This window comes from Babylonia areolata, chromosome 5 (assembly GCF_041734735.1).
Source record: "Babylonia areolata isolate BAREFJ2019XMU chromosome 5, ASM4173473v1, whole genome shotgun sequence".
In the NCBI taxonomy this organism is placed as follows: Eukaryota; Metazoa; Mollusca; class Gastropoda; order Neogastropoda; family Buccinidae; genus Babylonia; species Babylonia areolata.
The window spans coordinates 25,769,097-25,783,684 of NC_134880.1; the positions used below are offsets into that span (position 1 = coordinate 25,769,097).

Here is a 14,588-nt window from a genome sequence, read left to right on the forward strand (position 1 = left end):
CCACGTGGGCATTCAAAATAATCAGAATAAGTACCTTTATCACGTACACAAGCCAATACTGAATCATACACACTTCTAACAGCCTTATACAATTTCCCATTAATGCCATTTTTACGCAGTACATCCCACAATACATTTCTATTTTACAGAATCAAAAGCCTTCCTGAAATCAACAAATCCTACATACAGTTTAGTGTTGTTCAGTAAGTATTTTTGTACTAACGCATATAGAGTAAATATATGGTCTACAGTGCTATACCCTGCCCTAAAACCTGCTTGTTCCTCGATTATCTTTTCTTCCCTTTCTGCCCATTTTGTTAATCTTCTGTTTAAAATATGAGTGTATACCTTACTAATTATACTTGTGAGAGCTAGAGAGAGAGAGAGAGAGAGAGAGAGAGAGAGAGAGAGAGAGAGAGAGAACGAGTCCGTCAGCGAATTGGACATTTGATACAGCTTTATTCTTTGTCTTCCCAGCAAATTCATAGGTGCACACAAACAGTTTCTTTAAAACAATCTATTAACCCCCTAAACAACAACAACAAAAACAAACAAAAACAAAACTGTTGTCTTGTTTTAGATATATATATATATATATATATATATATATATATATATATATATATATATATATATATATATATAGCTCGGAACAACAGTTTTCCACAAGAGTCCTTTTTCATTAAAACACACACACACACACACACACACACACACACACACACAAAACACATAAAAAAAGATCGATCAACCAATGCGTCATCAAACAGCAGTGCAGTGGGTCTCTCAGAGTTTCTCTTCACGTGAGTTCAGCCAATGGGATAGTCGGGTCTTCTGTCATCAAGTAAGTTCAGCCAATGGGATAGTCGGGTCTTCTGTGTTAAAGTGGGTTCAGCCAATGGGATAGTCGGGTCTTCTGTGTTAAAGTGAGTTCAGCCAATGGGATAGTCGGGTCTTCTGTCATCAAGTAAGTTCAGCCAGTGGGATAGTCGGGTCTTCTGTGTTAAAGTGGGTTCAGCCAATGGGATAGTCGGGTCTTCTGTGTTAAAGTGGGTTCAGCCAATGGGATAGTCGGGTCTTCTGTGTAAAGTGAGTTCAGCCAATGGGATAGTCGGGTCTTCCGTCATCAAGTAAGTTCAGCCAATGGGATAGTCGGGTCTTCTGTGTTAAAGTGGGTTCAACCAATGGGATAGTCGGGTCTTCTGTCTTCAAGTGGGTTCAGCAATGGGATCGTCGGATCTTTCATCTCAAAGTGGGTTCAGCTAATGGGATAGTCGGGGCTTCTGTCTTCAAGTGGGTTCAGCCAATGGGATCGTCGGGTCTTTCATCTCAAAGTGGGTTCAGCTAATGGGATAGTCGGGTCTTTAATCTTCAGGTAGGTTCAGCCAATAGCACCGTCGGGTCTCCCGTTGGCCTTGACCTCTGCAATCCAGTGGTCCACCAACCGCTCGAGAAGGCTGAGTGGCATGCCTCCGTTCTTCAGCAACACATTATGGAAATCAGGTAGATGGAACAGCGACCCTGCACACACACACACACACACACACACACACAAACACACACACACACACAGATATACATGTAGGTGTGTGTGTGTGTGTGTGTGCGTGCGTGCGTGTGTGTGTGTGTGACTCTCACCTAAGTCATCTGTGGCTCTCTGACGCAGCTGCTTGATTTTGATCTCTCCGATTTTGTAGGCGGTGGCTTGGCCCGGCCAGGTCAGGTAGCGGTCAACCTCAGTGGCCATCTCTGCACGTGGGGACGCCGTATTGTCCAGCAGGTACTGAATAGCTCGTTCACGATCCCACCTGGACAATGGTGATGAAGACGACTGACTGTGACGAGTGTTATGGTAAGAACATAAGGTGGGGAGAGGCCGTTTCGATCATAGACTCGTACACTAGTTTGTGGCTGGTTTTTATTATTCAGGCGCACTTTTATATTAATGTACGTGTTATTTTGGGAACATATCTCTTTTACTGCATTAAAAAAAAATCTCAACAACAACTAAACCTGCCATCTAACAATTTATAATGATCTTATAGAAGAATTTCTTATTCTGAAATAGTGTTTCTTAATGTTCGTGTTATTTTACAAAGTGTGTGGGGTTGGGTTGGGGGGTTGGGGTTGTGGAGTGGGGTGAGGGTTGGGGGGGGGGGGGAGGAGCGACGGGGGTATGTGTGTGTGTGTGTGTGTGTGTGTGTGTGTGTGTGTGTGTGTGTGTGTGTTGAAGGTAAAGGAACTTGGGTGTATGTGTGAGAATTGTACCCACTGTGTTGTATTACTTGCTTGTATGTATTCAGCTTTATGTGTTGCTAAAAAACAAAACAAACAAACAAGAAAAACAACAAAAAACCACCACCACCTTTTGTCCAACATTTGACATGTTAAGAGTGTGTTAGACGTGGCTGTGAGCTGAGATATTGCGTAGGATGAGTGACGAATCTGTGGATGCACACCTTTAATTTCCGACAGGATGGATAAAGAAGTATTGTACTGGATTGTATTATATTGCACTGTATTGTATTGTACGATACCATTTGGACAACGATGATGATGTAGACGATGGAATCAAATGATGATGTAGATGATCAAGTACATGATAGCACACACAACATCACGTGATGAGACCGCGTTGTTAAGCAATGACTCACTGATGGTCCAGTCTGGACACAGACGGTAAGGATGATTATGAGAAGAACACAATTAACAACAGCAAGACGTAAAGCACACAGTTAACAACAGCAAGACGTAAAGCACACAGTTAACAACAGCAAGACGTAAAGTACACAGTTAACAACAGCAAGACGTAAAGCACACAGTTAACAACTGCAAGACGTAAAGTACATAATTAATAACAACAGCAAGACGTAAAGTACACAGTTAACAACAGCAAGACGTAAAGCACACAGTTAACAACAGCAAGACGTAAAGTACACAGTTAACAACAGCAAGACGTAAAGCACACAGTTAACAACTGCAAGACGTAAAGTACATAATTAATAACAACAGCAAGACGTACATAATTAATAACAACAGCAAGACGTAAAGTACATAATTAATAACAACAGCAAGACGTAAAGTACACAGTTAACAACAGCAAGACGTAAAGCACACAGTTAACAACAGCAAGACGTAAAGTACATAATTAATAACAACAGCAAGACGTAAAGCACACAGTTAACAACAGCAAGACGTAAAGTACATAATTAATAACAACAGCAAGACGTAAAGCACACAGTTAACAACAGCAAGACGTAAAGTACATAATTAATAACAACAGCAAGACGTAAAGCACACAGTTAACAACAGCAAGACGTAAAGCACACAGTTAACAACTGCAAGACGTAAAGTACATAATTAATAACAACAGCAAGACGTAAAGTACATAATTAATAACAACAGCAAGACGTAAAGTACACAGTTAACAACAGCAAGACGTAAAGTACATAATTAATAATAACAGCAAGACGTAAAGCACACAGTTAACAACAGCAAGACGTAAAGTACATAATTAATAACAACAGCAAGACGTAAAGCACACAGTTAACAACTGCAAGACGTAAAGTACACAGTTAACAACAGCAAGACGTAAAGCACACAGTTAACAACAGCAAGACGTAAAGCACACAGTTAACAACTGCAAGACGTAAAGTACATAATTAATGACAACAGCAAGACGTAAAGTACACAGTTAACAACAGCAAGACGTAAAGCACACAGTTAACAACAGCAAGACGTAAAGCACACAATTAACAACTGCAAGACGTAAAGTACACAGTTAACAACAGCAAGACGTAAAGTACACAGTTAACAACTACAAGACGTAAAGTACACAATTAACAACTGCAAGACGTACAGTACACAGTTAACAACAGCAAGACGTAAAGTACACAGTTAACAACAGCAAGACGTAAAGCACACAGTTAACAACTGCAAGACGTAAAGTACATAATTAATAACAACAGCAAGACGTAAAGTACACAGTTAACAACAGCGAGACGTAAAGCACACAGTTAACAACTGCAAGACGTAAAGTACATAATTAATAACAACAGCAAGACGTAAAGCACACAGTTAACAACAGCAAGACGTAAAGTACACAGTTAACAACTGCAAGACGTAAAGCACACAGTTAACAACAGCAAGACGTAAAGGACACAGTTAACAACAGCAAGACGTAAAGCACACAATTAACAACTGCAAGACGTAAAGTACACAGTTAACAACAGCAAGACGTAAAGCACACAGTTAACAACAGCAAGACGTAAAGCACACAGTTAACAACAGCAAGACGTAAAGTAACTGTGTCTTCAACAGTGACTCACGCAAAGCCCCAAGCTGACAACGATATGGAAACATGGAAACGGAATCATCATCACTTGCAACGATTGAGGAAACTTCGCAGATTGGTAAACAATGGCATATTACTCGCCACCTCATCTGGACAAAGGTCATGTATCAAGGAAGAGGATGAGAAATCGTAGCTGATAAAAAAAAAAAATTAAAAAAAAAGAAGAAGAAAAAAAAGGAAAAAAAAAAAGGAAATGGATCACTCGATCTCGTCTGCAAGTTGATGTGGATATTTGCATGCCTGTGGAGACTGCAGTAAGCTTAATCATTTTGCTGACGCTCCAAGCTCACTAATAATCATCCAAAGTATTTCATCGGGCAGTGCCTTGAATCAAAATCTTGCCTATTCTGTGCATACTGAATGGTCCAGTCATGCTTTCTCCCCTCTCTTTATGGCGACGACGATCTGGTGACACAGGTGGTAACAATCTTGATGCTGACGACGATCATAACTTGTTACAGATAACACCGCTGCCCACAAAGCACTTGAAAAGTAATTGGTGCGTGAGAAGCAATCCGTGCTGGTCAAAGAGAAGCAACTCGTACAGGTTAATGTCTTTTTTTGAATCAGTTGTTTCCCTTCAAAAAAGCTGATTCGGGAAAGATCCATGGCAATACACGAAAGGATTGTATTATATTGTTTGAAATGATAGATGGAGGAATTCGACCTCTGTTATATTGAGGAAATGTCTATTGTGGTGCTCTTCCGTGTTGTTCAATGAATATTTGTGCTGGAAATAAATGTAGTCAGTTCAACAGCTACCTACTTTGAAATGTGTTTATTTTCCCCTGTCTTGGTGTACGGTATTGTAAACAAGAGAGGCAAGGCCTTCAAGACTCACTTGTGATAAATTACATCCCCTAGCATTAATTACAGAGTAATTTCCCTTTTTTACTATCTGCACCAAAACGTTTGCAAAAGAAATAAAAATTCCATGCTTAGCAAAAGTTCCTGTTTGAACAAAAAATGATAATAATGACTCCTCTAGTTGTTGTGTCAGCATAAGAGGTCAAAGTGCCAAGTTTAGAGAATACAAAAAATATAAATATAACAGTAAATGCAGTTTGCATATAATTAGGCTTCTTTTTTTATTTTTTTGTGCCCATCCCAGAAGTGCAATATTGTTTTAAACAAGATGACTGGAAAGAACTGAATTTTTCCTATTTTTATGCCAAATTTGGTGTCAACTGACAAAGTATTTGCAGAGAAAATGTCAGTGTTAAAGTTTACCACGGACACACAGACACACAGACACACGGACACACACACACACACACACACACACACACAGAGACAACCGAACACCGGGTTAAAACATAGACTCACTTTGTTTACACAAGTGAGTCAATAAAATGGGTATTAATTATCTGATTTCAATTTTGACGTATACGAACAGGTAAGGATAGAAACTATAGCAACTGTGTTCAATTCTCAGCTCACCTGGATATACGAGTGGAAACAAGCAACTTTGAGTGGAAATCAGAATTAACCATAGCATTTTTCTGAAGCAGATCCATTTGTTCGGGCATACGAGTGGAAACAGACAACTTTGAGTGGAAATCAGAATTAACCATAGCATTTTTCTGAAGCAGATTAATTTTTTTCGGGCATACGAATGGAAACAAACAACTTTGAGTAGAAATCAGAATTAGTTATAACATTTTTCTGAAGCAGATTAATTTTTTCGGGCATACGAGTGGAAACAAACAACTTTGAGTGGAAATCAGAATTAACCATAGCATTTTTCTGAAGCAGATTCATTTTTTTCGGGCATACGAATGGAAACAAACAACTTTGAGTGGAAATCAGAATTAGTTATAACATTTTTCTGAAGCAGATTAATTTTTTCGGGCATACGAGTGGAAACAAACAACTTTGAGTGGAAATCAGAATTAACCATAGCATTTTTCTGAAGCAGATTAATTTTTTTCGGGCATACGAATGGAAACAAACAACTTTGAGTAGAAATCAGAATTAGTTATAACATTTTTCTGAAGCAGATTAATTTTTTCGGGCATACGAGTGGAAACAAACAACTTTGAGTGGAAATCAGAATTAACCATAGCATTTTTCTGAAGCAGATTCATTCCCCCCCCCCTCCCCCCCCCACCCCCCCACCCCCGAAAAGTCCGACTTACCCAAAATAATGCAGTCCCGTGTCCACAACCAGACGGCAAGCACGGAAAACCTCCTCGGAATATCGGCCCATTCTGGGGACAGAAAAAACAACATGCAACAAATAACCACCCATTAGACATGGCAGTAACAAAGGAAACTTTTACTTCGCCATGCTGCCAACCACTTCCCAACGCGCGAACACACACACACACACACGCACACACACACACACACACACGCACATACACACGCACATACACACACACGCACACACACACGCACATACACACACACACACACACACACACACACACACACACACGCACACACACACGCACATACACACACACACACACACACACGCGCACATACACACGCACACACATACACACACACACACACACACACACACACACACACACACACATACACACACACACACACATATGTACACGTCGTACTTATGCTGACACATACTCATATGTACATATGTGTGTGGGTTCAAACTGCTGTCCAAGTGCACAACTGCCGACACGAAACAACCTACTCTTCCCATTATATCATGTGTGACTTTTTCTTCTTCCTCCTTTAGTTATTGAGGCGTCCGAGAGAAGAACGATTCTCCTGATTCCTCCAGGTTTGTCGGTTGTGTGTCAAAGCCTGGGTCTCTAAAACTCGTTTTCCCCGACCAGTCTTGGGTTTTACGAATACGTGTGTGTGTGCATGTGTATGTGTGTGTGTGTGTGTGTGTGTGCGTGCGTGCGTGCGTGCGTGCGTGTGTGTGTGTGTGTGTGTGTGTGTGTGTGTGTGTGTGAGTGAGTGCACGACAGGTGAACCGCATTCTGACAACGTCAAAGCTACAGTAGCAGTGTACCAGTACCAGTGAATACTCACAGCAAGTAGTCATCAGTGTACAGTCCCAGCTCTTCCCCCAGGTACTCCGAGTACAAAGCCCAGCCCTGTGACAGAAACCGGTCAGTGACAGACGTGATACAGTATCACTTCTTGATTTGCACTGAGCGAATACCCAATCAAAGAAATGATAACCGTTCTCTTATAGCTATCAAAATGAATGAAACAAATCAAAATGATACATCTTGCCGTCTTCAGGGCTGCATTTCCTCAACCACTGAATATCAAACGATGCCAGGCACATTTATCTGAAACACTGTTATATCACTGGACTCTAATAATAATAGTAATAATGTATAATTATATGAGCCCTTTCTCTTCAAGAGCCCAGGGCGCTTTGTATGAAAGAAAAATATTACAAATTACATAAATCATTCATGACCACTCTTTCTCAAAACCCTTCCACCCCCCACTCTCCCTTTCCCACTCTTCATGCAGCCAAAGTGAGCTGACATGGGTGGTGTTGGAGAACAAGGAAGCTGAGAGTGCTTATGGCTACTGATGCTGATACTTAAAGAGAAGATTTTCAGTGATGAGCGAAAAGCATAGATTCAGATGCACGGATATGATGAGGAAGGTTGTTCCAGATGTGAGGAGCAGCAAAGAAGAAAGAACATTCACCAACGAGGAAGTTTCAAAAGGTAACAGTCAGAGGAAACGCGGAGATTTCTTGAGGAGTGTAAACACTGATAAGGTCAGAAATATAGGTAGGTCCTGTGAAGTGTAAAGCAGAATAGCAGAGACACACAATTTTGTATTTAATTCTCGCCCCAAGGGAGGCCAATGTAGACTGCGGAGGTGGGGAGAAATGTGATAGTTTTTTCATTATTTCAGCGCTGTTTGAGAACGGCAGTGAAGAGAGAAGCTTTTCGTACAGCCTAGTCAGGGGTTGTATGGATGGCAATGGGTCCAGTTTTGTGTCGTAACTACAGTGTATACCAGTTTGTGTGGACTGCAAAGAGACGACATTATCGTCTTCACTTTCTTATTCCACAAGCAAATCTTTCAGGAAGAATTTGAATCGTTTCTCTTGTAGAGTTGTCGGTAGTTTTCTTGACAAAAGCACTGCAGCACATTTCTATGGCAATGGCAGAATGACCAGCTCAGAACAATTATCATTTGTGTGATCTTTAGGAATTGAGGGAGACACACAGAGAGAGAGAGAGAGAGAGAGAGAGAGAGAGAGAGAGAGACAGACAGACAGACAGACAGACACAGAGACAGAGAAGACAATCGTATTTGGGTTTCCTGTCCCTTTCGTTCACAGAATCTCACCACTTACACAGGTGAACAGTTTTAACCTCCATTCGTTGATTACATTTTGTCAAGTGATGATGGTGAAACATAAACTATATACATACTTTATCACAAAAAAGATGAGGAAGGAAAGGCAGAAAAAAGGGCTGGGTAAAAAGCACAGGAGAAAAAGTTTGACTATAAAAAAATAAGTGCAATTATTTTCCTTTTTGAAGAATCTGTTGCTGAATGTCTAACAGCTGGAAAGTGTATCTGCGTACACAAAACCCATCAATATTCAATGAAGCCAGTGCATACGTCCACACGGAAAGGAACGGTGCGGCCTTTTCTTCTCAACTTCAACCTCTTCTTCTCCTCCTTGTTGGCATTCACAGCTACAACACCAGTCCAGCTCTGGCGATGAACGACGTTGTTTTCTCCACCTCTTCGTGGTTGCCGTCCCACATGGTTCAGTCACTGATGGAGTGTCGACAGGCCATACATCTTGTCTTGCCTGTTTGTACAGGGGGGATTTTAGAGGATGTGCTCCGCTGCATGGTCTTGATGCGACATGATGATGTTATTGGGGAGGAGGAGAAAGGGAGGCGAGAGGGGAAGCGACAGAGAGAGGGAGGTAGGGAGGCGGTATGTGATGTTGGGGATGGGGGATGAGGGATGAGGGATGGGGGATGGGGGTGGGGGTGGGGAGGGGGGGGTAGGGGAGGAGGCGGAGGGGGAAGAAGAGACTTCATACCTCCAGATATGCAGTATTGATGGGGAAAGTGGCTGGCATTCTGTAGTAGTTATCATCTTCGTAGAAAGCCCTGTACTTGGGAAGATTGGAGGTCAGAGAATAGATGGCCTGGAACACACGCGCACACACACACACATACACACACACACACATACACACACACACACAATACCCAGCCACGTATAAATAAATATACACACACATAGATACCCATAAAAACAAACAGTCAGACAAGCACGTTAATCAACTCTCCCAAAATGTATAGAAATTTATCCATTGATCACCCCCTTTGGGGATGTCGGTAACATCTTCAGTGAAGTGTCCACATCTAGGAATTTCCTTCCCAAAATGAAATGTCCTAAGCAGATATTCTTTTCATAATACAAAGGACACATACAAAAGATTGTAAAGCAGATGAACACACACACACACACACACACACACCACACACACACACACACACACACACACACACACACACACACACACGAGTAAGTTTTCTATCCGTGAAAATATAAGAAAAAGGCAAAGAGTGAATTCTTATCATCTGTTCATAAATGTTAGTAATAGAATCCCGAGTTCTGTAATCAGAATCCACATACAAGACAATGGTGGAAGTTTGCTTTCCATCCATCACATCATTTACTCTCCCTGTCTGTTCTATTTCTATATAATCGTTTCTGTTTCTGTCAGACCAATCTACTCAACTCCATGCTAACCACAAACGCTCGGAAGGAGACAAATATACCAAACACATTAACGGCTTTTCAACACAGTGCTGCACCCATTATCTCACCGCGCACGCACACACACACACACACACACACACACACACACGCACGTGCGCGCAGTGCATGCGTTCAATGACAAAAAACACGTACATACACACACTGCAGTTTTAAGCATGGTAGTGGCTGAGCGATATACAGGATCAGAACCTAAAGGATAGAGAGAGAGGAAAGAGAGAGAGAGAGAGAGAGAGAGAGACAGACAGACAGACAGACAGACAGACAGAGATAGAGAGACAGAGACAGAAAGACAGAGAGAGACAGAGAGAGAGAGAGAGAGAGAGACAGATAGATAGATAGAGGGAGAGAGAGAGAGAGAGAGAGAGAGACAGACAGACAGAGATAGAGAGACAGAGACAGAAAGACAGAGAGAGACAGAGAGAGAGAGACAGAGACAGATAGATAGATAGAGGGAGAGAGAGAGAGAGAGAGACAGAGAGAGACAGAGAGAGACAGAGAGAGAGACAGAGACAGAGAGACAGACAGACAGACAGAGACTGAGACAAAGAGACAGAGACAAAGAGACAGAGAGTCGGAACGAGAGAGAGAGAGAGAGAGAGAGAGACAGACAGACAGACAGATAGATAGAGAGAGACACAGAGAGACAGGCAGAGAGAGAGCGGCAGAGAGAGCCTGTACAACAGACCTGCAAATGATGCCCTGGAACAGTTTCGTGCAGAACCAAAGCCATGATGCCTATTGTCACCCTGTCACACACACACACACACACACACACACACACACACACACACACACACTGTTCAGTTCTATACACGCAGAGATTCCCCCCCCCCCCCCCGCTCTCCCTTTACATAACGTCAGTTGCCATGGTGCTAACGGAGCGCTGTAACACAGACACATTTCCATTCAACACAGCTTTACTCCTCACACGACACGTTAATTAAAGTATCTCACACACTTCTGTCGTTCAGTTCTGCAGTGGGTACAGACGAAGCCGTTATTGTCCATTCATTTTAAACACGGAGAGCTAGGATCTGAAGGCTCTTTTTTCATAATTCACTCTTTTATATATCATTCCACAGAGAGAGAGAGAGAGAGAGAGAGGGGGGTGGGGAAGAGAGAGAGAGGGAGAGAGAGAGAGATACAGAGAGAGACAGGGAGAAAGAGAGAGAGAAAGAGAGTGAGAGAGAAGGACGGAGAGAGACAGAGACAGAGAAAGAGAGAGAGAGAGAGAGTGAGAGTGAGTGAGAGAGAGAAAGTGAGAGAGAGGGAGGGAGAGAGAGAGATACAGAGAGAGAGAGAGAGTGAGAGAGAGTGAGAGAGAGGGAGGGAGAGAGACAGAGACAGAGAGAGGGAAAGTGAGAGAGGCAGAGAGACAGTCGCGCGCGTGGATACACATACACAATAGAAATACAGGACATTGAGTGACTGACTTAACTCACATACTGTGGGAATACAGGACATTGTTGACTGACTTACTCACATACTGTGGAAATACAGGACATTGAGTAACTGACTTTACTCACATACTGTGGAAATACAGGACATTGAGTGACTGACGTTACTCACATACTGTGGAAATACAGTGCAATGGTGACTGACTTTACTCACATACTGTGGAAATACAGGACATTGAGTGACTGACCTTACTCACATACTGTGGAAATACAGGACATTGAGTGACTGACGTTACTCACATACTGTGGAAATACAGGACATTGAGTGACTGGCTTTACTCACATACTGTGGAAATACAGGACATTGAGTGACTGACGTTACTCACATACTGTGGAAATACAGGACATTGAGTGACTGGCTTTACTCACATACTGTGGAAATACAGGACATTGAGTGACTGACCTTACTCACTGTGGAAATACAGGACATTGAGTGACTGACTTTACTCACATACTGTGGAAATACAGTACATTGAGTGACTGACCTTACTCACATACTGTGGAAATACAGTACATTGAGTGACTGACCTTACTCACATACTGTGGAAATACAGTACATTGAGTGACCGGCTTTACTCACATACTGTGGAAATACAGTATATTGAGTGGCTGGTTTTACTTACTCTGGAAACGGGCCCCATACTCTGGAAATAAAGGGTACTGAGTGGCTGGATTTGCTCACTACTCTGGAAACATTCGGCACAGAACACTGGCTTTATTCACACACTTTGGAAACGCACGAGGGACGCTGAGCAATCCACTTACACATCCTGGGAATTGCTATAAAACTGAGCGACACCGCCCGCTTCACTCACGTTTCCTGTGGACGCATGATGTTGGCGTAAAAGATACCCGGAACAGAGCCATCAGGGGTACCCGACAGATACACCCCACCCGGACCATCGTAAGGCATGGGCTGCACCCTGAATACAGACAAATGTGTTTTTTATTCATCCAGTCATTCTGCTGCCAGAGCTGCAACCCTCATCTTCATCAGTCATTCTGGTGCAAGGGCTGCAACCCTCATCTTCATCAGTCATTCTGGTGCAAGGGCTGCAACCCTCATCTTCATCAGTCATTCTGGTGCAAGGGCTGCAACCCTCATCTTCATCAGTCATTCTGGTGCAAGGGCTGCAACCCTCATCTTCATCAGTCATTCTGGTGCAAGGGCTGCAACCCTCATCTTCATCCAGTCATTCTGGTGCAAGGGCTGCAACCCTCATCTTCATCCAGTCATTCTGGTGCAAGGGCTGCAACCCTCATCTTCATCCAGTCATTCTGGTGCAAGGGCTGCAACCCTCATCTTCATCAGTCATTCTGGTGCCAGAGCTGCAACCCTCATCTTCATCAGTCATTCTGGTGCAAGGGCTGCAACCCTCATCTTCATCAGTCATTCTGGTGCAAGGGCTGCAACCCTCATCTTCATCAGTCATTCTGGTGCAAGGGCTGCAACCCTCATCTTCATCCAGTCATTCTGGTGCAAGGGCTGCAACCCTCATCTTCATCCAGTCATTCTGGTGCAAGGGCTGCAACCCTCATCTTCATCAGTCATTCTGGTGCAAGGGCTGCAACCCTCATCTTCATCAGTCATTCTGGTGCAAGGGCTGCAACCCTCATCTTCATCAGTCATTCTGGTGCAAGGGCTGCAACCCTCATCTTCATCAGTCATTCTGGTGCAAGGGCTGCAACCCTCATCTTCATCCAGTCATTCTGGTGCAAGGGCTGCAACCCTCATCTTCATCAGTCATTCTGGTGCAAGGGCTGCAACCCTCATCTTCATCCAGTCATTCTGGTGCAAGGGCTGCAACCCTCATCTTCATCAGTCATTCTGGTGCAAGGGCTGCAACCCTCATCTTCATCAGTCATTCTGGTGCAAGGGCTGCAACCCTCATCTTCATCCAGTCATTCTGGTGCAAGGGCTGCAACCCTCATCTTCATCCAGTCATTCTGGTGCAAGGGCTGCAACCCTCATCTTCATCCAGTCATTCTGGTGCAAGGGCTGCAACCCTCATCTTCATCAGTCATTCTGGTGCAAGGGCTGCAACCCTCATCTTCATCAGTCATTCTGGTGCAAGGGCTGCAACCCTCATCTTCATCAGTCATTCTGGTGCAAGGGCTGCAACCCTCATCTTCATCAGTCATTCTGGTGCAAGGGCTGCAACTCTCACCTTCATTTCGTGCGTGTGAGTGGGTGTTCATGTATACGACTGTAAGCCGTTCACATCTGCGGAAGTAAAAAAAAAAACAAGCACAAAAATGGGTGGCGGGCATGACCCAAGCACAAACCCCACGCGATGCCAGACCTTGAAAGCGTACCACATACCTGTTCTTCTTCTCTCCATCAACTCTGTGAATTTTGTTGTTGTTGTAGGCCGTCGCAAAGAAGAACTATTCTCCAATTTTCTGCACGTCTGTCGGTTGTGTGCCAAATGCTACATGAGTGAAAGAGAAAGAGAGAGGGGGGCGGGGGTGGGCGGGGGAATGAAACAAATAAGTAAATGATTAAATCAACAATGAATAAATGCTCGGCAGGGACCCTTTTTCAATAAATCAAAATGTCTCTCAATAACCAACATGAGCAGAACATGGAAAGTTAAATCCATGAATACAGATAAAAGCAAACGTTCTAACATAGTATTAAAACCTGCACTTAGAAACTACAAGACACGGCTTATGGGGACCAGTAACAAGGGATACAAAATCCACAGGGGACTAAAATAGATCTTAAAACCCGTACTTGGAAACTACCAGACACGGCCTATGGTTGGTGGGGACCTCACAATCTCTACCGGCTAGCTGTCTGAAACATGATGTGTACGAAGATGGCTGATGAATCCTATTCGGGCACGGATTGTCCTGGGACATCTTGGGCAGACATGTGTGACCACATCAGTTTGTGCGCTCGCTGCTCCGGACTTTTGACGTTCTGTCTTTTCGCTGTACCTGGGCAGATCTTGCCTTTGAGGTCTGGTAAGCTTTTTGGATAAAGCTGCGCCATCTTGAGCGGT

General features: G+C 43.2%; 1 protein-coding gene across 2 annotated transcripts in view; it reads right to left on the reverse strand.

Annotated features, from left to right (window-relative positions):
• Positions 1-603: 603 nt before the first annotated feature.
• Positions 604-14,588, reverse strand: part of LOC143282006 (uncharacterized) — a 37,364-nt gene continuing 23,379 nt past the window's right edge. For both annotated transcript variants that reach the window (XM_076587396.1, XM_076587397.1), the window contains exons 11-17: positions 12,396-12,503; positions 10,809-10,869; positions 9,375-9,482; positions 7,367-7,431; positions 6,493-6,564; positions 1,639-1,808; positions 604-1,521 (exon numbers count right to left, since the gene is read on the reverse strand). In XM_076587396.1, coding sequence (XP_076443511.1) covers positions 1,382-1,521; positions 1,639-1,808; positions 6,493-6,564; positions 7,367-7,431; positions 9,375-9,482; positions 10,809-10,869; positions 12,396-12,503 — 724 coding nt within the window. In that variant the 3' untranslated portion in view covers positions 604-1,381. The remainder of the gene's footprint in view (positions 1,522-1,638; positions 1,809-6,492; positions 6,565-7,366; positions 7,432-9,374; positions 9,483-10,808; positions 10,870-12,395; positions 12,504-14,588) is intronic.